Source organism: Lepus europaeus, chromosome 13, assembly GCF_033115175.1.
Source record: "Lepus europaeus isolate LE1 chromosome 13, mLepTim1.pri, whole genome shotgun sequence".
NCBI classification, from domain to species: domain Eukaryota; kingdom Metazoa; phylum Chordata; class Mammalia; order Lagomorpha; family Leporidae; genus Lepus; species Lepus europaeus.
Window position 1 is genome coordinate 7,771,654 of NC_084839.1, and position 24,643 is coordinate 7,796,296.

At 59.8% G+C, this 24,643-nt stretch overlaps 1 protein-coding gene across 1 annotated transcript in view; it reads left to right on the forward strand.

Annotated features, from left to right (window-relative positions):
* GRHL1 (grainyhead like transcription factor 1) overlaps positions 1-23,349 on the forward strand; it is a 46,290-nt gene extending 22,941 nt beyond the window's left edge. The window contains exons 9-16 of the mRNA XM_062210128.1: positions 8,426-8,584; positions 13,024-13,075; positions 14,355-14,494; positions 15,196-15,233; positions 16,304-16,395; positions 16,636-16,721; positions 20,980-21,044; positions 23,039-23,349. Coding sequence (XP_062066112.1) covers positions 8,426-8,584; positions 13,024-13,075; positions 14,355-14,494; positions 15,196-15,233; positions 16,304-16,395; positions 16,636-16,721; positions 20,980-21,044; positions 23,039-23,153 — 747 coding nt within the window. The 3' untranslated portion in view covers positions 23,154-23,349. The remainder of the gene's footprint in view (positions 1-8,425; positions 8,585-13,023; positions 13,076-14,354; positions 14,495-15,195; positions 15,234-16,303; positions 16,396-16,635; positions 16,722-20,979; positions 21,045-23,038) is intronic.
* Positions 23,350-24,643: the final 1,294 nt, after the last annotated feature.

A 24,643-nucleotide genomic window follows, 5' to 3' on the forward strand; every position in this document is an offset into this window, starting at 1 on the left:
CTTGGAAGCTGAGAGGTTCCCTCCTCGTCCCAGGCACAGACGGCTCAGCTGTTGACAGTTCCCCACTGAGCACAAAGCACTAGATTCTGTATGACCTTGGCGTTTGTCCCTGGCCTGCTAGTGTATGCGCTCCAGTTCACCGCCTGATCCGAGCTGTTCTGGGTTCTGTGTGATATTGGCGTTTGTCCCTGGCCTGCTAGTGCGCGCGCTCCAGTTCACCGCCTGATCCGAGCTGTTTGGTTGTTGAGGGTCCTTTGCTGGAGCCTGGGAGGGGGAGGGGTCAACTTGTGTGACTGTTTCAGCTGTGTGTTTGCTTTTCTAAATCAAGAGTTGTTGTTTTTCTAAGATTTATTTGGAAGGCAGAGTGAGAGGAAGGTGGAGAGAGAGCTTCTCCTAACGCTGGTTCACTGCCCAGGTGGCTGCTACACCTGGGAGGGGGCAGGTGGGAGCCAGGAGCCAGGACCCATCGGGCTCTGCACCCACCAGGCGCGTTAGCCGACAGCTGGGCTGGAAGTGGAGCAGCTGGGCCTGAAACCAGCACTTGGAGCGGCGAGCCAGCGCGCAGGCCGTGGCCCCATCGCCGTGACCCAGCGCTAGCCCCTGCTTTTGTTTATTGCTCAAAGTTTTCTGAGGATTTGAGACTTAGGAAGACACGATTTGGATGTAGCATGTAGGTTTTTGCATACCTGTGGTTTTTCTGTCTCGTGACCAGCACATAACGCATTCCCGCAGGAGTGACAGTTCACCCTGAACCCTGGAAGAAAGTTAAACAGCGTAGTCCCTGCCCCCGAAGACTGAGGGTGCTCACTGCGGTGTGGAGTGACAGCAGAGGTGCCAGCTCTCCCTGGTCCCTGTCCGGGACCCAGCTCTCCCTCGTCCCTGTCCACGACCCAGGAGTTGCCCTCGACCTCCGTCCTGAGAGCACCGGGAAGTGGCTGTCAAACCTTGCATCTGGCCTTGCGGGGTTGACGGTGGCGAGAGAGGCCGTGGGCCGCTTTCCCCCGGGCAGGAAGGGCGTCTCCACCTGGGACGGACAGGGCTCTTCCTGCAGCTGGCAAGGCCACGTGGGCCGCCAGTAGCTCTCGTTCTCCTCTGTGGTTGGCCCAGGCATTGCGATGGTGCCACGCAGGCCAGATGGCCAAGCCCCCACGACCTCACGCTGCCTCTTACGGGCAGAACGCCTTGTCGCTCAGTTTTCATTTCACACTCAGATCCCTTTAAAAGAAAACTGTATTTAAAAAAAGAGCCTGAGGCCAGCGTCGTGGTTAAGCTGCTGCTTGTGATGCCGGCAGCCCGTGTGAGCACCAGTTTGAGTCCCGGCTGCTCCACTTGTGATCCAGCTCCCCGCAGTGCACCTGGGAAAGCAGCAGGTGACGGCCAAGTGCTTGAGCCCCTGCTGTCAGAGAGTGAGCAGATGGAAGATCTCTCTCATCTCTCTCTCTTTCTCCCATTCTTCCACCCCCCCCCCCAAAAAAAAAAAAGATGTTTGAAAGAGAGAGTGAGGGGGAGGACAGGGATGGGGGGTGAGGAGTGAGAGATCTGTCCATTGGTTCACTTCCCAAATGGCTGCAACAGCCACTGCTGGGCCAGGCTGGAGTCAGGAGCCAGGAACTCCATCCGCCTTGCCCACGTAGGTGGCAGGGACCAAGCACCTGATCCTGATCTGTGGCTTCCCAGCTGCGTGAGCAGGAAGCAGGATTGGAAGCGGCATCACAAACCCGGTGCCCAGGAGCGGCCTTCTGTGTGGTTCGTGGAAGCCCCCGGGGGCCGTGGGCTCGCGCTGCTCACTTCCGTCACTTGGCTTCTGACCGCTGTCAGTGCTCTCCTGTGGGTTAGACGGCGGGAGGAGATGTTTCTGTGCCTCCCCAGATGAAATCTGCTTGTTGAGTTGGCGTCTGGCTGCCCCCTGCAGCCCGGACGGTTGGCGGGTTCTGCCGGACCTGCGCCCCGGGCCGAGGGGCCACGGGGGTCACTCCCACGTCGGCTGCAGGGAGGGCTCCTTGGGTGGGGGCTCTGCTGTGAGCGTCGTCCCCTGTCTCTCTTCCCCCTGCTGACCACATGGCTGGTGCAGTGCGGCTCCCGCGCCGCTCCCTGGGAAGCTCAGGACGTGCGGCTTCTGCTCCTGTGCCTGCTGGCGCTGGGGATGACAGCCCACAGGGTCACCCTCCGCTGAGGCCCGTGCCTCTGCTGCCTTCCCCTTGGGTTCCTGGAGACCGAGGCGCTCTCGTGGACCCGGGCAGCCGGCACTCTCACTGTGGCTGGGTCTTTTTGTTTCCTGGTAACCTCAGGGGGAGCATTGGTGCCGTCTTCTGATGTTCATTCACGCGGTCTGACTGTGTGAACAGCAGTGCCCCTGTCCTTGAAGTAAGCAGCCAGGCAGCATGAAGACAGAGAGGCTGTCGTCTGCATCTGACGGCTCCACTCGGGTCGTCTGGGGCCCTTCTGGCTCCAGGAGATGCCGGGTGATGGATTTAGAAAACTGTACACTTTGGGAAGATTGGTTTTTTTTTATTGAAATGAAATATTATTTGAGAGGCAGAGTTACAGAAAGGGAGAGACAGAGAGAAAGGTCTTCCATCCGCTGGTTTATTCCCCAAATGGCTGCAACGGCTGGAGCTGTGCTGATCCGAAGCCAGGAGCCAGGAGCTTCCTCCAGGTCTCCCACATGGGTTCAGGGGCCTAAGGACTTGGCCCATCTTCCACTGCTTTCCCAGGCCATAGCAGAGAGCTGGATGGGAAGTGGAGCAGCTGGGACTAGAACTGGCGCCCATATGGGACGCCAGAGCCTCAGACGGAGGCCCCACATACTACGCCACAGCATCAGCGCCAAAGGATGGATTTTTTAAGAACAGGAGAAAAGTGCACTGAAGTGGGAGGTTCTGAGCGCCACGCGGGCCCAGGCCCGGGGTTCGGCTCCTGCTTCTCTCTGCCCTGCATCGGGTCCTGAGCCTGAGAAGGGAGGGGGTTCCGGGTCAGGGTTGGACTACCACGAAGTCCTCTCGTGAAGGGCCCATTGCTGGGGATAAAGCGTGGAGTGTGACTTGCTGGGGGTTGGGGATGGAGCCCCACGGCCTGGAATAACCGGGAGGAGTCCGATCGCTCACCGAGCTGCCTGCCGCCTGCTTCCCATGCCCGCTGTGTACTGCAGACCGCCTGCTCGCCGTGTACGCGTGTGTACAGACCGCCTGTTCGCCGTGTGCACGTGTGTGCAGACCGCCTGCTCGCCGTGTGTGTGTGTGCAGACCGCCTGCTCGCCGTGTGCGTGTGTGTGCAGACCGCTTGCTCGCCATGTGCACGTGTGTGCAGACTGCCTGCTCGCCATGTACGTGTGTGCAGACCGCCTGCTCGCCGTGTGCACGTGTGTGCAGACCGCCTGCTCGCCGTGTGCACGTGTGTACAGACCGCCTGCTCGCCGTGTGCGCGTGTGTGCGGACCGCCTGCTCGCCGTGTGTGCAGACCTCCTGCTCACCGTGTGCACATGTGTACAGACCGCCTGCTCGCCGTGTGTGCGTGTGTGCGGACCGCCTGCTCGCCGTGTGTGCGTGTGTGCAGACTGCCTGCTCACTGTGTGCGTGTGTGTACAGACCACCAGCTCGCTGTGTGTGCAGACCGCCTGCTCGCCGTGTGTGCGTGTGTGCAGACCGCCTGCTCACCGTGTGCGCGTGTGTACAGACCGCCTGCTCGCCGTGTGTGCGGACCTCCTGCTCGCCGTGTGCACGTGTGTACAGACCGCCTGCTCGCCGTGTGCACATGTGTACAGACCGCCTGCTCGCCGTGTGTGCGTGTGTGCAGACTGCCTGCTCACCGTATGCGTGTGTGTACAGACCGCCTGCTCGCCGTGTGCGCGTGTGTACAGACCGCCTGCTCGCCGTGTGTACAGACCGCCTGCTCGCCGTGTGTGCGTGTGTGCAGACCGCCTGCTCGCCGTGTGCGCGTGTGTACAGACCGCCTGCTCGCCGTGTGTACAGACCGCCTGCTCGCCGTGTGCGCGTGTGTGCAGACCGCCTGCTCACCGTGTGCGCGTGTGTACAGACCGCCTGCTCGCCGTGTGTGCAGACCGCCTGCTCACCGTGTGCGCGTGTGTGCAGACCGCCTGCTCGCCGTGTGTGCGTGTGTGCAGACTGCCTGCTCACCGTGTGTGCGGACCGCCTGCTCGCCGTGTGTGCGGACCTCCTGCTCGCCGTGTGCACGTGTGTACAGACCGCCTGCTCGCCGTGTGCGCGTGTGTGCAGACCGCCTGCTCGCCGTGTGTGCGTGTGTACAGACCGCCTGCTCGCCGTGTGTGCGTGTGTACAGACCGCCTGCTCGCCGTGTGTGCGGACCGCCTGCTCGCCGTGTGCACGTGTGTACAGACCGCCTGCTCGCCGTGTGTGCGTGTGTGCAGACCGCCTGCTCGCCGTGTGTGCGTGTGTGCAGACCGCCTGCTCGCCGTGTGCACATGTGTACAGACCGCCTGCTCGCCGTGTGTACAGACCGCCTGCTCGCCGTGTGTGCGTGTGTGCAGACCTCCTGCTCACCGTGTGCACATGTGTACAGACCGCCTGCTCGCCGTGTGTGCGTGTGTGCAGACCGCCTGCTCGCCGTGTGTGCGTGTGTACAGACCGCCTGCTCGCCGTGTACGTGTGTGTACAGACCGCCTGCTCGCCGTATGTGCAGACCGCCTGCTCGCCGTGTGTACAGACCGCCTGCTCGCCGTGTGTGTGTGTGTGCAGACCGCCTGCTCGCCGTATGTGCAGACCGCCTGCTCGCCGTGTGTACAGACCGCCTGCTCGCCGTGTACGTGTGTGTGCAGACCGCCTGCTCGCCGTGTGTACAGACCGCCTGCTCGCCGTGTACGCGTGTGTACAGACCGCCTGCTCGCCGTGTGCGCGTGTGTGCAGACCGCCTGCTCGCCGTGTGTGCAGACCGCCTGCTCGCCGTGTGTGCGTGTGTACAGACCGTCTGCTCGCCGTGTGTGCGTGTGTACAGACCGCCTGCTCGCCGTGTACGTGTGTGTGCAGACCGCCTGCTCGCCGTGTGTACAGACCGCCTGCTCGCCGTGTGTGCGTGTGTACAGACCGCCTGCTCGCCGTGTATGTGTGTGTGCAGACCGCCTGCTCGCCGTGTGTGCGTGTGTACAGACCGCCTGCTCGCCGTGTGTGCAGACCGCCTCCTTGCTGCGCGTGGGTGGCCTGGATTGTCCTGGATCCTTTCATAAAAATACTCAAGATGGGGCCGGAGCTATGCCACAGTAGCACAGCAGGTTAAAGCCTCAGCCTGCAGCACCAGCATCCTGTATGGGCGCCAGTTCAAGTCCCGGCTGCTCCATTTCTGACCTAAAACTCCCTGCCAATGGCCTGGGAAAGCAGCAGAGGATGGCTCAAGCGTGTGGGTCCCTGCACCCACGTGGGAGACCTGGAGGAAGCTCCTGGCTCCTGGCTTCGGCCTGGCCCACGCAGCCCAGGTGTTGTGGCCATCCGGGGAGGGAACCAGCGGATGGAAGATTCTCTCTCTCGCCTTCTAATTCTGCATTTCAATAAATACATCTTTTTAAAACATATGTAAGAAAAGACGCCCCCACACAAGTTCTCTGTGGTGTGGTTGGACTTCCGATTTGCCGCTTTTTGCCTGTGTGTCTTTAAAAGTTATTCATTGGAGAGGAATTCAGTGGAAGGCACAGGCAATGTCGCAGGCAGGATGGGCTGCCCTGGGGAAGGGGCGGGGCCTGGCCACAGCTCCGCCCCCTGAGCTTGGGGAGGAGCCAGGGAAGTAAAGTGCCATGCAGCCCTGAGAGGAGTTGTCCCAGGGAGCCGACAGCCCGGGCTAGCCGAACAGTGGTGGGGCTTGCGGTGAGGCTTGTGGTGAGAATGACCGGGCTGGAGGGACGTCCTCCTGGGAGCCCCTGGTCATTTGCCACTGTCTTGGCAAGATGAGTGTCAAGTGTTGGAGGCCCAGCACGGGGCCTGGCACGTCCTGAGCGGTGCCCGGGCAGGAGTCTGGATGGGGTGGGGACGCCGGACCTCAGGCCGGGCGAGGCAGGAGCAGCCAGGTGCAGTGGGACCGGAGGTGAGGCAGGACAAGGGTTCAGAGAGGCTCCAGGGATGGTGACACCAGTCTCGGGGGTGGGTTGTGAGGGCACAGGATGAAAGACGGCTTGGACATGTTCTCAGCACCAGACTGCAGGCTAGGACGAGGGTGAAGTCCCGGCTCCATATCCTGTGTCTGGAGCGGAGTCCTGCTGGTCCTGCTGGTCCTGCACGGCTCCCCCCACGCCCCTTCTTCTGTCAGCTTCATGTCCTCACAGCCTTCCCCTTCCAGAACTCAGACCTGCGCCTCTCTGTGTCTTAGTGTGACCAGGGACTCCATGCTGCCAGCTGACCTGTTGCTGGTTAGGGCCGTTGGTGGACTGCGGGGCATCGTCTCCGGCCCTAGGATCTGCCGGTCTGAAATGCGCCCAGGTTTACCCTACAGGCTGCAGACCCAATACTGTCCACTAAGTGGTGCTCACGCACCAGAAGTGAATTCTAAAGCCAGAAGACAGGGAGCCCCGAGCAGTGTAACCGCATCGCAGAAGTGGTGGAGGGGCTGCACCTGTTCGCTTTCTTTCTTTCAACATTTATTTATTTGTTTATTTGAGAGGCAGACTTGCAGAGAGAAAGGGGGAGAGAGAGATCCTCCATTCACTGATTCATTCCCCAGATGGCCAAAGCCAGGAGCCTGGAACTCCACCCAGGTCTCCCACGTGGGGGACAGGGGCTCGAGTACTTGGGCCATCTTCTGTCGCTTTCCCAGGCACATTATCAGGGAGCTGGACCAGACGTGGAGCAGCCAGGAACCGAAGCGGTGCCATATGGGACGCTGGCATCCTACGTGCCCCTGCTGCCCCCACTTCCAATCCAGCTCCCTGCTAATGCACCTGGCTCCTGGCTTTGCCTGGCCCAGCCCTGGCTATTGTGGCCATTTGGGGAGTGAGCCAGCAGATGGAGGATCTCTCTCTCTCCCTTTCAAATAAGTGAAATCTTAAAAAAAGAAGAGGTGACGCCATCCAGCAGCACCTCGGTGCGCATCTGGCTTTACTGTGACGCGTGAGGCAGCTCGCGGGAGACAGCGGCCGGGCGGGTGTGGCGCCCCCACTTCCTCTTTGACAGGGAAGGGCGCTGGCCCACCACCCCTTGCTGGCTACAGCGTGAGCACTTGGGAAGCTGAGCCATGAGACACGAAGGCTGGCTCGGCACTGCCGTCCCCCCGCGGCCGTCTGTGGGGCGGTGGGGTGAAGGCTGGCTCGGCACCGCCGTCCCCCCGCGGCCGTCTGTGGGGCGGTGGGGTGAAGGCTGGCTCGGCGCCGCCGTCCCCCCGCGGCCGTCTGTGGGGCGGTGGGGTGAAGGCTGGCTCGGCGCCGCCGTCCCCCCGCGGCCGTCTGTGGGGCGGTGGGGTGAAGGCTGGCTCGGCACTGCCGTTCCCCCGTGGCCGTCTGTGGGGCGGTGGGGCGACGGGGAGCCCACGCCCCGGCTTGAGGACCGCAGTGTCCAGCAGCCGGCGCCTTGGCCATCTCCGTGGAGCTTCCTTGAACAAAGACCGCAGCAGTGTTTGGCAATCCTGAAGGCTCGGCAGATAGGAGTCCAGATTACATTTATCTGGTGCGTGCCTAAGCCTTGGGCGGGGACACTGCCCAAGAGGAGGCGTGGGGGTCACCGGGAAGGGTGAGCGCTGCCCTGAGCCCTCGACCCTCAGGGACTCCTGACCAGGAGTCCAGCAAGAGCAAACGGGAAGCAATGCAGGCCTTGACAGGCGGCGCTGGCGTCTCAGGGAGCTTGGGGCTTGTAAGTTCCAAAGACTCGCCCGTGGTGTCGGGACTGGGCCAGCGGATAGAGGCAGACCCCAGAGAGCGGCCTAAGCCCTGAGCAGCTGCACGAGCCGCGCTCTGGTGACGCCGGAGTGACAGCAGCAGGGACCGCGGGGCACTCGTCCCCGCCAGGGCGAGCGGCACTGCCGTCCACCTGCCCTCTGAATGTCCGGGTCCTGGGGCTGGCGTTGTGGGGCGGCCGGTGACCTGCATCCCATATGGGTGCCTGTTCGAGTCCCGGCTGCTCCACTTGTGATCCAGCTCCCCGCTAATGCACCTGGGAAAGCTGAGAAGATGGCCCCAATGTGTGGGTCCCTGGACCACGTGGGAGACCTGGATAGAGTTCCAGACTTTGGCTTTGGCCATTTGGGGAGTGAAGCAGTGGATGGAAGATCTCTCCCCCTCCCTCTCCCCCTCCCCCTCCCCCTCCCCCTCCTTCTCCCTCTCTCTCTGCAACTGTGCCTTTTCAAATAACTAAATGTTAAAATCTGCCATCCTGGGACCAAACATGGGTTTAAAGCAATGCCTGTGTGACTTCTGAAATGTAAATCCTCTTGGGGCGCTTGGCGTGCGGCTGCCCTGACGGCGCCCGTCTCCCGGCAGGTCTTCATCTCCGTGAACTGCCTGAGCACCGACTTCTCCTCCCAGAAGGGCGTGAAGGGCCTGCCGCTCAACATTCAGATCGACACCTACAGCTACAGCAGCCGCAGCAACAAGCCGGTGCACCGCGCCTGCTGCCAGATAAAGGTCTTCTGTGACAAGGTCAGCGGGGAGGAAAACGGGGTGTCGCTGGGAGGCGTCCGCGAGGGCCCCCCTGGGCTCCGCACCTTCTCTTCCCCGGGGCGGGGAAGCGGCCGGGCTGAGAGGACACGCGGTATCCTTGAGGACAGGGAGCGGACCCACAGTGAGGAAGACCGACGTGGGCACTGCCCCCTTCATCCTGGGGAGACACTGGAAGGGGCTGGGTGACGGGAGCGTCTACTGTCCTGGCTTTGGGGTACAGGAGCGTGGTGGTGACCGGGGAGGGCGGCTGAGACCCCAGCTGCGCGTGTGCTGAGCACGTCCCAGGCCGCTGGTAGCGTGCCGCAAACAGCCGCTCAGAGCAGCCCCAATTCACGGTCCTCCCGGCCGCGGGTCCGCAGCCTGATGCTGGCCTCCCTGGGTGGGACAGGGACGGTCCGTGTCCTCTCCTCGTCCCCTCGAGAGGCCCCACCTGCTTGGCCTGGCTCCATCTGCCGTCTTCAGCTCCCGTGTCCTCGCGTCCACCCTGACCTGCTCTGGGGACCTGCGGCCACCTCGGGCTCCGGTCAGCACCTGCCTCGCCCCCCCCATGGAGCCCCACCCTCTGCGGGTGCAGGTGCTCCCTCCTGCTGACCACGGCGGGCAGGGGATGAAGCCGAGGAGCCACAGCTGCGCCGGTTCAGCTGCGAGCACCGCTTTCACATCTGACGCTCCGCATGGGCCGCAGGGACAGTTCCCGAGCGTGGCGTTCAGTTGTCAGCGCCCGGCAGCGGTTTGTCCCAGTGGCCCTGTCCACAAGTGCCTGAGGGGGCCCCGCCTGAGCCGGGAGCGGCCCGTGGTCTCCTGTGGGGGGGCCACTTCTGCCGAACCTCAGGGCACTGCTAGGACAGGGCGTGGCGCAGCCAACAGCCACAGGAGCCACAGGCTGGGGTTCCGTTCCTACTTTGTATCACTCTGTGTTGTTTGCGTCAGCAGAAATAAACCCTCCCTGGGTTTCCGAGGTCTTTCCCGGGCCCCGCAGCTGTGGCCGATCCTGGCCGCCGATCACGCTCCATCCTCCGGGGGTGGCGTCTCCCAGGGCGTGCACGGGAGCAGGCGGGAGCTGGGCTTCTCCACACCACGGGGCAAGAATCGTAAGTGCAGGTTGAGAAGGAGCCCGAGACAGGTTCAGAGTTAGAGGTGTGGCTTTGCGAGGCCTCCTCCTGTGAACCAGAGCGCCCGAGAGGTCGTGTGCCTTGTCGGAAGTGCAGGCCCGACCCCCAGTCTCTGCGGTGGGAGAGCGAAAGCCTGCCCGTCGGTGTTGTGTGCGGAGAACGTGGTGTGGAAGGCGCACGCTCCCGAGCTGCGTGCTGCCCGCACCTCTGTGCGTTTGCTCACGGGCATCGCCCGGGGTGTGTTGAGCGTGCCCAGTGCAGGCCCATGTCGGTGCCGGCTCTGCCTTGCTCGGTGGAGACAGGGCGGCGGGAATAGGGCAGCACACAGCGGCGCTCTGGGGCGCCGGGCACCAGATGCTCCCGGCGAGCGTGGTGAAGCCCTGCCACATACTCATGACGACGTCCCCTACCCGCTGGAGCCTGTGATCTGGAGACGCACAGATGAAAGCAGCCCTGGACCCCGTCTTCTGCCCTCGCGGCACTCGGAGGGGGTGATGTGTGCTAATAGCAGGGTACTTAGGGCAATTACACACTGGTTCCCAGCCCAGCTTCTAATCGCGGGCCATTACGGGGCGGTGTAAAGTCCTCTGTGGGGAGAAGATGCCGTGTGTCATTAATTTTCAAAGCCCTTGGCCTTGCAAGCACGGGAAGCCCTGCGCGACCTCGCACCCACGCCCGGGGCTCATGGGTCTGGCTGTGGCTTTCCTGTCACCCCTGAGAGCTGCCGGTGCTGCTGCCAGTCTAGGTTTGCCCTGCACCCTCTTCTCTGGAAAACCCACCCACCCCTGGGTTCTGATTCACCTCTCCCTCTGCTGAGTTTAACACGCTCCTGTGCTGTGCATCTGGGCTACACTGGCAGTGGGGAACTGGAAATAGCACGTCTTCCCACATCCTCCCAAGAACGCGCTCGGCGTCTTAAGAGCTGCATGTAACCGGTGGACTTGATCCTGCACGGGAGCCAGCCCCAATGCTCCGTCAGAAAACGCCGGTGGAAATGGCGTCCCCTGGTGGCCAGGGTCTGTCCTTGGCGCGTCTGCATAGAGGACGCCTGGCGGGGCAGCCTAGTGTCCTGGGTGTGGACGGAGAGTGAGCCCAAGCAGCAGGAGGGTCTCCTGCAACGTTTCTTGTGGGCTCGCGAGGGTCTGAACGTCTCGCTCACCGCCTGTCTGCGGTGCCGCCACCATCCTGGCTGGTGCTGTCTGGGATGGGCTGTCTGCGGCCACCCTCGGCCCTGCCCCTCCGCACAGCCCGGCCTGGGCCACGAGCTCAGTGCGGCTGGTTTGACCAGTGTGGTCACGCCGGGCCTCATCGTGGTGTGTGCGGAGTTCCCCGAGCTGGACTCCACCGAGGACCTGCAGGTCCCTGGTTTTCATGCAGTTTGGAACTTGGCCAGCTGCTGTCTTCACATGTGTCCCCCTCCCCTCTGGAAGACCCCAGGTGCGCCTGTGTCAGGTGCTGATGCGCACAGTGTCTCCCGTAGCCGCCACCCGTGTTTGCTGCGCACCTTGTGGCTCCATCCCTGGAGGCTCACCGTGAGCTCTCACGTCCGGTCTTTCCCACCAGCGTAGCTTTTTGAACATATGCAATGTAGCTGCGATAACTTTTTAAAATAACTTTTTGTGTATTTATTTTCATTTTATTTGAAAGGCAGAGACAGAGACCTTCTAACCAGTTTCACTACCCAGATGCCCATAACAGCCAGGGCTGGGGCAGGCCGCAGCCTGGAGCCCAGAACTCCGTCCAGGCCTCCCGCGTGTGTGGCCGGGACCCAGGCACTTGAGTCGTCTCCCGCTGCCTCCCCCAGTGCGCAGGAGCTGGAAGCTGGAAGTGGAGGTGGAGCCAGAGCTCTGCCCCAGGCATTCCCATGCGGGACGCGGGATTCTAAACGGCATTTTAACCACCGCACCAAGTGCCCGTCTCTATATTATTATTATTATTTTGCTGTTGTTGTTTAATGATTTATCTACTCAGATGAAAGGCAGAGCAATAAAGAATTTCACTGTTTCACTCCCTGATTGGCCACAACAACCAGGTCTGGGCCCGGCTGAAGCCAGGACCCATCTGGGTCTCCCCCATGTGTGCCAGGGGCCTGAGTGCCCGGGTCCTCCTCCACGGCCTCTCCAGGTGTGTCAGCAGGGGAGCGGCCAGGACTGGTCTCCCAAGTGGCAACTGAACCCTCTGCCTCTCTACTCTGGCTTTGTTTTTTTTTTGTTTTGTTTTTTTTTTGACAGGCAGAGTGGACAGAGAGACAGAGAGAAAGGTCTTCCTTTGCCGTTGGTTCACCCTCCAATGGCCGCCGTGGCTGGCGCACCACACTAATCCGAAGCCAGGAGCCAGGTGCTTCTCCTGGTCTCCCATGGGGTGCAGGGCCCAAGCACTTGGGCCATCCTCCATTGCACTCCCTGGCCACAGCAGAGAGCTGGCCTGGAAGAGGGGCAACCGGGACAGAATCCGGCGCCCTGACCGGGACTAGAACCCAGTGTGCCGGTGCCGCTAGGCTGAGGATTAGCCTGTTGAGCCACGGCACCAGCCTCTACTCTGGCTTTAAAATGTAGCCCCTGTTGACTCATTAGCCAAGACGAGTGGGGTGACTTTCCATTGCGCATCTCTGCTGTCGGGGAATCTGTGTAAGAGAAGGGACCGCTGGGCGACTGGACACCTTGGTGAGGACACGTGTGCCGTGCACTTACTGCAGTGGGCAGACGAGCTGATGCAGTGTGTGACTCTGGCCGTGCGCCGTCTCTGGCAGGTGGGGTGGGCTCCGTCGCGTGGCACTGCTGTGTGTCTCTGTCTGGTGAGTCCCCCAGGTGGGCGCCCTTGTCGTGGGACTCAGAGCACACGTGTTCTCTGCTCAGTGACACTGCAGGTGTCTTGTCGCCTCTTGGCTTAGGTGAGCTACAGTTGGCCGTGTCTGTCACTCAGCTGATGCCAGCTCCTTGGGCAGAGCCCCGCTCTCAGAGATGAGGTGGCCCGGAGGAGCGAGTGCACTTGGAGGTGGGGTCCCCTGGGGATTGTGCCTCGTTTTCTTTTCCTGCTGGACCAAGGGAGGCACGCGTGTCCTTGCAGGCCGGGAGCTGCATGGGCAGGTTTGCCCGGCTTCCGTCCACCACCAGGAGGGCCTTCACTCTCGGTTTGTTCGGACACGTGGTCGTTCCCTGCGATTCTAGTCCGCGCCGCATCACCGAGGGGCTCTGGGGAGGCCCACGAGGTAGCAGGTGGTGGGGTTCGTTCCCCACGGCCGTCGGGGTGCGAGCCCGTCTTCCAGAGGTCGGCTCTGCTGAGTGCCCCCCCCCTCTTGCCCCACAGGGAGCTGAGCGGAAAATCAGGGACGAAGAGCGGAAGCAGAGCAAGAGGAAAGGCAAGTGTCCCGGCCCCGGCCAGGGCAGCGCCTGTGAGTGGACCGTTCCGTCCTCGAGGGGGGCGGCCGGGGCGCGGTGCGGGCCTGGCTACAGGGGGGGGGGTCCCTCAGCCAGGCAACCGCAGGCGGGGCTGGGTCCCAGCTCTGCCGCCAGCAGCCCCGGCGGTGCGGGAGCTGCTCTGGGCTCCTTGTGGCTGGCGCCCGTCCCGGAGCAGCTGTGGAAATGGAGACTTGTGTGGGTTTACGGGCTAGTGGGGTGCCCTGGGGAATGTAGGGTATCCTCGTTCTTGACTGTCCCAGCTGGCACGTTCTGGGGTGCTCGGACAGGTCCCCTGGAAGGCTTCCTGCGTTTTCTGAGGTGCTCCATGTCCTGTCCACAAGTCCCATGTGAGAAGGTCACCAGGACGGAGGCCTTTCCTGTGCCCGTAGAGGCCCGTCTGCGGTTTGGGGGCCGGGCCTCTGGCGTGTTCTCCTGCGGGCAGCGCGTTGGTCAGGAGTCTGCCTGTGTCCCTCGGCGGGCAGCCCCCAGCCGAGGACACCGACAGGGCCAGGCTGACGGCAGACGGAAGCTGTGCTTTTATCCACCAGCTGGAGAATTGGACGGGCGGCGTCTGGTGTGGCAGTCAGGCCACTCGGACTCGGGGCGCACACCCCAGGTGCTCGGTCTGAGCCCTGGCTCCTCTACTCCCAGTCCGGCTTGTGCAGTACGCACCCCGGGAGGCAGCAGGCGACGGTCAAGTCCTCGGGTCTCTGCCACCCACGTGGGAGACCTGGCCGGAGCTCCAGGCTCCTGGCTTCGGCCTGGGGGGCAATGGATCAGCAGGTGGAAGATCTCTGTGTCTCCATCTCGCCACTTTTCAAAAATAAAATAAAAATAATTAAAAATTGGACAAAATTAAGTTTTAGACAATGGTGTTCACGAACTCTAGCTGCATGTTGAGTTTCTTGATATATTCTAAAGTCAAAGGTACATTGCTGTCAGAATGGAAATGCCGGGGAGGAATTACTTCCAAGTTGTGCTCATACATGCAGCTGTTCCGATGAAAAAAGCCAAAGGCTTTGCCTCCCGTGTGTGTTCAGAGACGCCTTTTCCTCCCCGGCGTCGATGGGTGTCCCGGGGCCCCGTGCGCGAGCACGCAGGCCCTGTGATTCCCTTCCTTAGGGCCCTGGCCTGTAGCTTGGGGGCCCTGTGCTGTAAGCGTCGTGGGCGGGAGCCCACACTGCGCCAGCGCCCGTCCCTCTGTGTGTGTCTGACCGGGCGTCTGTCGGTCGTTTGCAGTCTCGGACGTGAAGGTGCCGCTGCTGCCCTCCCACAAGCGGACCGACAGCACAGTGTTCAAGCCCTTCCTGGACCTCGACACGCAGCCCGTGCTCTTCATTCCCGACGTGCACTTCGCCAGCCTGCAGCGGGGCGCTCACGTGGGTACCCGGCGCCCCGGGGCGCAGCCCCTACCCAGAGGAACTCGGGCATGGTTCACCGTTCTTGGAGGCCAAGCGCCCATGACCTCTGACCAGTTGGAATATTCGGTTCATTCACTGAACTCCGTTTAAGACGGTGGACTTGGAAGCGCAGTGCAGGCCTGTGGCCTCAGTCCTGTGTTTCCCCGTCCACTCACTCATACCTCGCTCACTGAGAAGATTCTAGAGTAGTGATGTTATTCGCAGTGTGGTCGCCGATGTTAGCAACTTAAGGTGGCCGTGGTAGCACAAAGGACAGAGGAAGACCATCTTCCTAGTCCGAGCTCCTGGCCCGTCCCTGGCACAGCCCTGTCACGCGGCCCATGCCAAGTCCTGCCGGTCGCGGCAGCCTGCTCGCTGGCAAAGGCCTCCTGCCGGGGGCTGCAGGCCATGGGCAATGGTCGGTTTCTGCGGAGAAACTTCCTGGTGAGGGAAGTGAGTGACAGGCGCGGCTTGGCCCGGAGCTGGGCCCCCGGCCGTGCTCGCCAGCCTCTGTGTGAGAGCAGTTCACGGTGCCTATCAGAGCTGGCTTAGGAAGGCGGCCGGGGTCTCGTCCCCGGTCCGCCACGTCGGAAGCTGCTCCCGCTTTGTGCCGAGTGGGACTTTGTGGTCTGAGACGTTTTGAGCGCATGTTTGAAACACACCCTGTCTTTTGGTCTTAGGTCCTACCCATGACCTCGGAGGAGCTGGAGGGCGAAGGGTAAGATTTGTGTTTCGTTTCGCTTTATTAAATTCAGTCTGTTTGGAATGATTCCGACTCCCAGGTGCCCTGCAGACGAGGGCGCCTGCCACATCCCCACGGGTACTCACCCGTGCGTTAGTGCCACACTGTCCTCTTGAACCACCTTCATTCTGGAACATTCTCCGGCTCCCCTGACTCTCCTGGCCACCAGCTGTATCCCTTAGCTTGGGTTCGGCTGCGGCATCTGGGCAGGAGCCTCTGGAGGTGACGTTTTCCCCTCCTCGCGCGTCCCGTCGGAAGCCCAGTTCACGCCAGCCCTGACTGTGCTGTTTGCTTGCTTTCTTGGTTAAGGTGGCCGCTGCCGGGCTTCTCAGCTGTTTCTCTTTCTCCTCTTTTGGTTTAGTGTTTGGGGGAGGAACTTCTGCTTCGTAAAATGTCCTGCCTCATCAAGCTCTCCACTTGTCATTTTTTTTTTTTTTTCATTTATTTGAAAGGTAGAGCTATAGACAGTGAGACAGAAAGGTCTTCCTTCCGTTGGTTCACTCCCCAAATGGCCACAACGGCCGGAGCTATGCCAGTCCAAAGCCAGGAGCCAGGTGCTTCCTCCTGGTCTCCCATGGGGTGCAGGGCCCAAGCACTTGGGCCATCCTCCACTGCACTCCCGGGCCATAGCAGAGAGCTGGACTGGAAGAGAGCAACCGGGACAGAACCGGTGCCCCAACCGGGACTAGAACCCGGCGCCCACATGGGATGCTGGCGCCGCAGGCGGAGGATTAACCAAGTGAGCCACGGCGCTGGCTGGAAGCTGGGCCGGATGAGAAATGAACACTATGTAAAATACAAAATTCAGCCTAAAGTGGCCTAACGTGCTTGAAGACGGAATGTAATGAATATTATGTGTTTTTATCCAGTCTGTCTCTGTCATTTGATAATGATTTACATATAGTGATTTTATTAATTTAATAAATGTATTATTAAAATCTAAAAAAAAATTGGAATTCCTTGACTGACCCTGCAGCTGGCTTTGCTCAGCTAACGTTTAACAGCTTAAGCTAACGTTGCCCTCGGGGTGTTTGGGTCGCCCACAGCTCTGCCCTGAAGAGGGGGCCGTTTGGCGTGGAAGATGACTTCGTCGTCCCGCCTCCTGGCAAACTGGCGCGAGTGGAAGAACCCAAGAGAGGTGAGCTGGCGGCCGTGGCGTGGCGGGCGTTCGAAGTGAGCAGCGCGCCCGGGGTTTGCAGCGCTGCCCAAGTGCGTGTGTCCGCTCCCACTAGATGGCTCGCACCCGTGCCTTGGTGTGAAGGCGTCCTTTGCTTGTGGCCCGCACCCATGATCCGTGTCCACTGTAGCCTGTGTGAACTGACGGCAGCCTTTCTCTCCTCCTTCCTCCCTCTGCCGCCTCACTGCCGGCCGGCACCAGTGCTGCTCTACGTCCGAAAGGAGTCTGAAGAAGTCTTCGACGCCCTCATGCTCAAGACCCCGTCTCTGAAGGGCCTGATGGAGGCTGTGAGTGGACACGCGCCGTCATCGCTTCTGAAAGATGGGTGCCAGGGAGCGCTGCGGCGCCAGCATCCCACCTGAGCAGTGGCTCCAGTCCTGGGCTGCTCCACTTCCAATCCAGCTCCCTGCTCATGCGCCTGGGCAATTGCTCGGGCCCCGGCACCCACCTGGGAGACCAGAATGGAGTTCCTGGCTCCTGACTTTGGCCTGGCCCCTCCCTGGCTGTTGGAGCCATTGGGGAGTGAACCCAATGTGGAAGTCCTAGGTCTCCTGCTCTGTCCGTCACTGCCTTGGAAATAAGTAACTCCTTTTTTAAAACACGGATGCCAGCTTCGAAGCCCACTGAAACAGACGATCCAAGTGCCTGGGGAGAGCTGGAGCGTGACACCCCCAGGCTCCGGGCTGCCCTGCCTGCAGCCCAGCCACAGATTTGTTTGTGTATCTGTCTTTTCCGCCAGAGAACCTACCCCGCCGCTCCTGGCACTTGGGTCGGTAGGTGGGAGTCACCCAGACAGGAATGTTCCGTTTTCTTGAAGACATTTGTGAGGGCCTACGAGTACTTTAATTTTTACTTACTTGGCGAAAGGGAGATTACCATGTAACAAAGTGTTTAGGAGCTAATGAAAGCTTATTTTTAGGATTTATTTACTTATTTATTTGGAAGGCAGAGTAACAGGGAGAGACAAAAAGAGATGTGTTCATCCATTTGGTTCACTCCCCAAATGCCCACCATGCCTGGGGCTGGGCCAAGCCAAAGTCAAGATCCCAGAGCTCTAGAGGTCTCCCGCCGTGGGTGGCAGGAGCCCAAGCGTTTGGGCCATCATCTGATGCCTTCCCAGGCACATGAGCAGGGAGCTGGGTCTGAAGTGGAATGGCCGCACCCAGGGTGCACGCGAGCAGTGAGGCAGAATAAAGCAGGTGAGGGGCAGGGTTTGGGGAGCAGCTGTGCCGTCTCCTGGAGTTCACGGCCTCACTCGGGTGTCCCTCTCGCCTCCACCTCCACCAGCACCACCTTCCGCACTGGCACTTCCTGCTGCCTGCAGTTTCTCTTCAGTTTCTCTGTGCCATATCCTTTGGTGGCCCCTCATTATTTATTTATTTATTTATTTATTGAAGATTTATTTATTTGAAAGGCAGAGTTACAGAGAGGCAGAGGCAGAGAGAGAGGTCTTGCATCCACTGGTTCACTCCCCAGGTGGCTGCAACAGCCAGAGCTGGGCTGATCTGAAGCCAGGAGCTTCCTCTGGGTCTCCCGTGCAGGTGCAGGGGCCCAAGGACTTGGGCCATCCTCCACTGCTGTCCCAGGCCACAGCAGAGAGCTGAATGGGAAGTGGAGCAGCTGGGACTCAAACCAGCGTCCATTTGGGATGCTGGCACTGCAGGCGGCAGCCTTACCTGCTACGCCACAGCGCCGGCCCCCACCCCCTCATTATTTCTTAAGAGCCATGGAAGCCCTTGATAGGGAGAGAGAGGAGAGCGTGGGAAAGACGGGAAACCTCCGGACCGAGAGCCCATTCGCAGCTCACACGGAATGCCTGAGGGTGCTCACACCTCTGGAGCTGGGTCGTATGAACAAACCAGGTGTCACCACGCAGTGGTACAGGAAAGAAGTGGACTCGCGTGAAGGGGAGAGCACTGAGCTTGGGTTTGCCCTGCAAGGCACCCAGTGTGCAGCTTCCACACGAGGGGCTCAGCCGGCTGCTTGTCCACAATGTTTGAAAGCAGCCGTCTGCGGCTGTGTACACGCACGTACGTTGTGCTGGGGTTGTGAGTAACCTGGAGGTAGTTTGAGTGCAGGTTACGTGCAGGCAGCACCCCATTTTATGTGGGGGACTTGAGCATCCTCGGGTTTCTACATCCCTGAGGGCCCCAGAACCAGTCCCCAGAGGACACCGAGGCACAGCAAGCGGAAGGCTGGGCTGCGAGGCCTCGTTCCTCCACGTGCCTTGGCTGGGCGCATCCCAGTTGAGAGGGATCTGGACGGCAGTCCTAGATCACGCGTGTGACGAGGGCAGCATTCGCTGCGTGTCCTTGGAGCAGTTCATCTTTCCTTGTAGAAGGCACCTTTGTGCCCTGGAAGGAAGACATCTGAAGTGTACGTGGCCGTGATAACGCTGGTGGGCGGGCCCCCATCGCCCGTTGCAGAGGGCGCTGGGGGCCACTGAGCACCGCGGCAGCTGTGCCGAGCCACAGCCTTGGCGATTGTGCCGGATTCTTTCCTGTTTTGTGGAGAGGCTCTGGGCAGAGCCAGCAGGGACAGAGTTCTCAGTGTGTGATTTGGGACTTTGCTGTGTCTTCCGGGCTACAAGATATGTATTTTTAATTTTTAAAAAAATTTAAATTGTATTTATTTGAAGAGTAGACATTTGGCACAGTGGTTAAGGCACTGCTCGGGATTCCCGCATCCCATATTGGAGTGCCTAGGTTCAAGTCCTGCTGCACTTCCTACCCTGGCTTCCTGCTAATGTGCCCTGGGAGGCAGCAAGTGGTGGCCCAAGTTGCTTGGGAGCCCAGGAGCCCAGGGGTTTCCAGCTCCGGGCTTCAGCTGCAGCCCAGCTCTGCTTGTTACGAGCATGTGGTTGTTAGTGGCATTCCAACTAGCAAATGGAGGGGAGAGATTTCTCTCACTCCCTCTCTCACCCTCCTTACCCACTCAGTCTTGCTCTGCATTTCAAATAAAATTAAACAGAGAGGGTCCAGTCCTGTAGCCTAGTGAGTAAAGTTGCTGCCTGCAGTGCCAGCATCCCATGTGGGTGCTGGTTCAAGTCCCAGCTGCTCCACTTCTATCCAGCACTAGAAGACAGCCCAAGACCTTGGGCTGCTGCGCCCACGTGGGAGACCTGGAAGAAGCTCCTAGCTCCTGGCTTTGGATCGGCTCAGGGCCGGCTTTTGTGGCCATCTGGGGAGTGAACCAGCAGGTGGAAGACCTCTCTATGCCTCTGCCTCTCTGTAACTCTGCCTTTGAAATAAATAAATAAATCTCTTTTTTTATTATTTGACATGTAGAGTCAGACAGTGAGAGAGACAGAGAGAAAGGTCTTCCTTCCGTTGGTTCACTCCCCAAATGGCTGCTACAGCCGGAACTACGCTGATCCGAAGCCAGGAGCCAGGTGCTTCTTCCTGGTCTCCCACACGGGTGCAGGGCCCAAGCACTTGGGCCATCCTCTACTGCCCTCCCAGGCCACAGCAGAGAGCTGGACTGGAAGAGGAGCAACTGGGACTAGAACGTGGTGCCCATTTGAGATGCTGGCACCTCAGGCAGAGGATTAACCAAGTGAGCCATGGCGCCGGCCCCTGAATAAATAAATCTTTTAAAAATAAATAAATTAAATGAAACAGAGAAGTTCCCACCCACTGACTTGCTCTCCCAAAATGCCTGCTATGACCAGGGGCTCATTCAGGCCAGAGTCGGAAGCTCAGAACTCAGTCTGGGCCTGCCATGGGAGCAGCAGGGACCCAGTCCCTGAGTCATTACTGCTGCCTCCTACAGTTGGGTCAACGGCATGCTGGAATCATAAGCATAGCCGAGAGTCAGACGCAGGTCCTCCGATGTGTGCGCAGGTGTCCCGGCTGTCGTCTGAACTGCTGGGCCAGAGTATTAAATGTGTCTTCCTGTGATTCTGTGTCTAAAGTGATAGCGCTGGCCTGTGGCAGACACATGGATCTCATGACAATTCTGTGACAAATGAGGTGAGGGAAGACTCAGGGCCGGTAAGGGCCCCAACAGATGGACGCCATTGCACGGGTTTCCCTCCCAAGCGAGGGTTGTATCCATTTGATCAGAATCCTGAGGCCCCGTGAACACGTTGTCATACATGTGTCACACCCGCGGCTCACATACGTCATGAGGCGTGTGACCCCTGGGTGCTGACTGTGGACTTGAGCTGATGGCACTGAGCAGCGTCCGCTCACCAGGGGTGACCCGCCCAGCACTGGCGCTGGTGTGGATAATGGGGAGGTGCACGGAGCTCTGTGCTTTCTGCTCACTTATTCTGTAAACTAAAGCTGCTCTATAAAAGTCTGCTCATTTTTTTAAAGAAAGCTGTGACCCGGAAGTAGACTCGCCAAGTCCCAGCCCAGGATTTTTTCCAGTCGTTGGGTATTCGCAGCTGGGACGCGTGTTCCCCTCCTGCTCGGCACAGGCTGGGTCTCTGCTCTTCTCTGGGTGCGATTTTGCAGGAGCACAGCACTGAGCGCCCACCTGCTGCTTGCGCTGTAGGCTGTGAAAACAGCCTTCTGTAATTATTTCTCTTTGTTCTTTTAGATCTCGGACAAATACGATGTTCCTCAAGACAAGATCGGGAAAATATTCAAGAAGTGCAAGAAAGGGTGAGCAGTGACCGGCACCTCGGTGCCTGTGGTGGGGACGGTGCCGTGTGTGGCGCAGGTGCAAAGCGCTCATCAATACCCACCCAGAGACCAGCGCCACAGTGGGCTGTGTCTCAGTAAACTACGGTCAGAAGATGTGGGTGGGGTTGTTCCCTCAAGTGAACACGTGTTTGCCTTCCCACGCGTGACGGGGACTGTGGCTGCAGATTCCAGGGTGCGTGGCCAGGCCTGGGGCCAGGTGTGCCACGGGCCCCACGTGGTCTCTCTGAGATGAGAATCACCACATGCTGTCTGTGGGCGGGGCAGCCAGGCTCAGCACGCTGAGACTTGACCAGGGTCCCAAGTTTCTTCCCTCCTCCCTCCCTCCCCCCCCTCCCCTTCCCCATTCTCTTCCTTCTTCCCTCCTCCTTCCCTCCCCCCTTCCCCTCCCCCCTGCCCTTCCTTCTTCGCTTCTTTAGAATTACAGAAAGAGTAGGAGAGACAGAGAGGTATCCTTCATCTGCTGGTTCACTCCCCAAATGGCCACTACGGCCGGGGCTGGGCCAGGCTGAAGCCAGGAACCAGGAGCTTCTTCAAGGTCTCCCACAGGGTGCAGTACCTGCCTTCCCAGGCACATCAACAGGGAGCTGGATTGGAAGTGGAGCAGCCAGGACTCAAAACCGGCACCCATATGGGATGGCAGCACCACAAGCAGTGGCCTTACCCAGTGCGCCCCAGCACCAGCCCCCTGGAGTTTCCTGGTGGTGGACTGGTGGACCCTGGTGTGGAATTGGCCCCAAGCGGCTCTGAAGCCTGCGTTTTTCTCCTTTACTGCCCTGCACCCTGTAGGTCGTGTTCTCAGGTGACAAAGCGCTGCTGCTTTGTCTGGAGATAATATTTTAGATCAGTTTTACATAGTGCCTGTGCTGTGCGGCTGTTTGGGTAGAGGGGGCATGGCATGAGAGTTTGGGCTGAATTCTTTTTTTTTTTTTTTTAAGATTTATTTTAGGCTGGTGCCGTGGCTCAGTAGGCTAATCCTCCGCCTTGCGGTGCCAGCACACCAGGTTCTAGTCCCGGTTGGGGCGCCAGATTCTGTCCCGATTGCCCCTCTTCCAGGCCAGCTCTCTGCTATGGCCCGGGAGTGCAGTGGAGGATGGCCCAAGTGCTTGGGCCCTGCACCCCATGGGAGACCGGGAGAAGCACCTGGCTCCTGGCTTCGGATCAGCGCGATGCGCCAGCCATAGCGGCCATTGGAGGGTGAACCAACAGCAAAAGGAAGACCTTTCTCCCTGTCTCTCTCTCTCACTGTCCACTCTGCCTGTCAAAAAAATATATATATATATTATTTTATTTACTTGAAAGAGTTACAGAAAGAGGTAGAGACAGAGAGGTTGTCCATCTTCTGGTTCACTCCCCAGATGGCCGCAATGGCCGGATCTGCTCTGATCCGGAGCCAGGAGCTTCCTCCGGGTCTCCCATGTGGGTGCAGAGGCCAAGCTCTTGGGCCATCCTCCACTGCTTTTCCAGGCCATAGCAGAGAGCTGGATGGGAAGAGGAGCAGCCGGGACCAGAACCGGCTCCCATGTGGGATGCCGGTGCTTCAGGCCAGAGCTTTAACCTGCTGCGCCATAGCGCCAGGCCCAGGGGCTGAATTCTGAACCTGGAATGGAATTTTCTAGATGGGTGCAGTGGAAGGGTGGAGCTGAGTAGCCATTCGTGTAGACCAGGCGTGAGGAACCTTTCTTCCGCCCAGAGCCATCACAATTATCAGCTTGAAAATGAGTGCTGTAGATCTGTGGGGTCTCAGTGCTGGCTGCGGCTGCCCGGGCAGGGCCAGACTGGGTGATTGCACTGGCCGTGTTTAAACTTTAGGGGGGCTCTCGGGGAAGTCGGGTCTCAGGGAGCCGTGGCCTCAGGCCCCCGGCTCCATCTGGTCGCTGAGCTTCCTGAGGGGCCGGGCGGCAGCACGCGGCCCTCCACGCCGCCCGGGGGTGACGGCGCCCCTCTGCCCCCAGGATCCTGGTGAACATGGACGACAACATCGTGAAGCATTACTCCAACGAGGACACCTTCCAGCTGCAGATCGAGGAAGCCGGCGGCGCCTACAAGCTGACCCTGACGGAGATCTGAGGGCGCCGAGCCCCTCCGGAGGCGGAGGCCGAGCTGCGCATGCGTGGAGACGGCGCGGCGGTTTCCACGTGACAAATCCATGTATCGTCACGTTTGAATTTTCTCATTTATCTAGGATTGAAGGTATAAAAACTTTTTCTGAGACTCAGCAGACACTCTGGGAGCCTTGAGCTTATCTGCTACACTGCTCATCAAAATGCCGGGCGTCGCCGTGTCGCTCCAGCGCCGGCGGCGGGGGCGGGGCGAGCTCGCTCCTGAGGTGTCCACGTGCCCGCCCTGACCTGGCCGCGTGTCCACCCCGAGGTGTCCCCGCTCCCGCCCCGAGGTGACCGCGTGCCCGCCCTGAGGTGTCTGCGCGCCCTCCCTGACATGGCCACGTGTCCGCCCTGACCTGGCCGCGTGTCCGCCCTGAGGTGTCCACGTGCCCACCCTGATGTGCCCACCCTGAGGTGGCCGCGTGCCCGCCGTGACGTGTCCGCGTGCCCGCCCTGAGGTGGCCACTTGCCTGCCGTGACGTGTCCACGTGCCCGCCCTGAGATGGCCGCCCTGAGGTGGCCGCGTGCCCGCCCTGAGGTGGCCACGTGTCCGCGGGCCGCGCACTCCCGAGGCCTGGCCGGCGACTTGGCGGGCCTGACCGCCCCTCTCGGAAGAACGTGGGCGGGCCACGCCAGGAAGTCAGTTCGGGGAAAGCCGCCGTGTATATAAGTGCAATATGTGTGTGCAGGTCCGTGTAAATGTGTACATACATGTCTATATAAATAGGTAATATATAAACGTGGCGCCTGCGCAGTGAGGCCGAGGTGGGGTCCCTCGTGCCCACCCCGCGGGGAGCCCAGAGGACACAGGCCGTGGGCTGTGCACCTGCCGGGCGCCCATGGGGGCCGCTGCGGTCTCAGCCTCGGATTCACCAGAAGGTATCCTGTGGCGGGAACATTCTGTACACATGTCTAAATATACAGAAATAGCGAAAAATGTGATTTTATACCAGAGTCACAGGTGGCGCTAGGTCCTGGGAGCTAGCTTAGGTCGTTTGTGTGAGGAGCCTGGTAGCTGGGTTCTTAGGTTAAGATACTCTAATGAAGTACATGAGCTAGATCGCTGGCTTTCTAAGATAAGATTTCGTGGGACACGGGTCATATAACAATATTTTATATCATTTTGTGAAATTGATTTTGTCTTGTCATTTTTGATTGTATCATTGAATGTGTATTTTAAGCCAAAGGGATTAAATTTTATATGTCCATTTCGTAACATGTTATTTTTTTGTTACTCACTTTTATGTTATCCTTCCATTACTCAAACAAAATTTGAGATTTTAAAATATTAGGGCAAAAAATATATATTAGGGCCAAGAACCATCTCCTGGCTAGCACTCTGTCGTTTCCCCCAGCGCCTGCTGGGGTGCCTCCTGGGGTTGAGTGTTCGTTTTTCCTGATGCGATCCACGCGATGGTAGGATGAGAGAGGCCTGAAGGAAGTTTTCGATTCTTT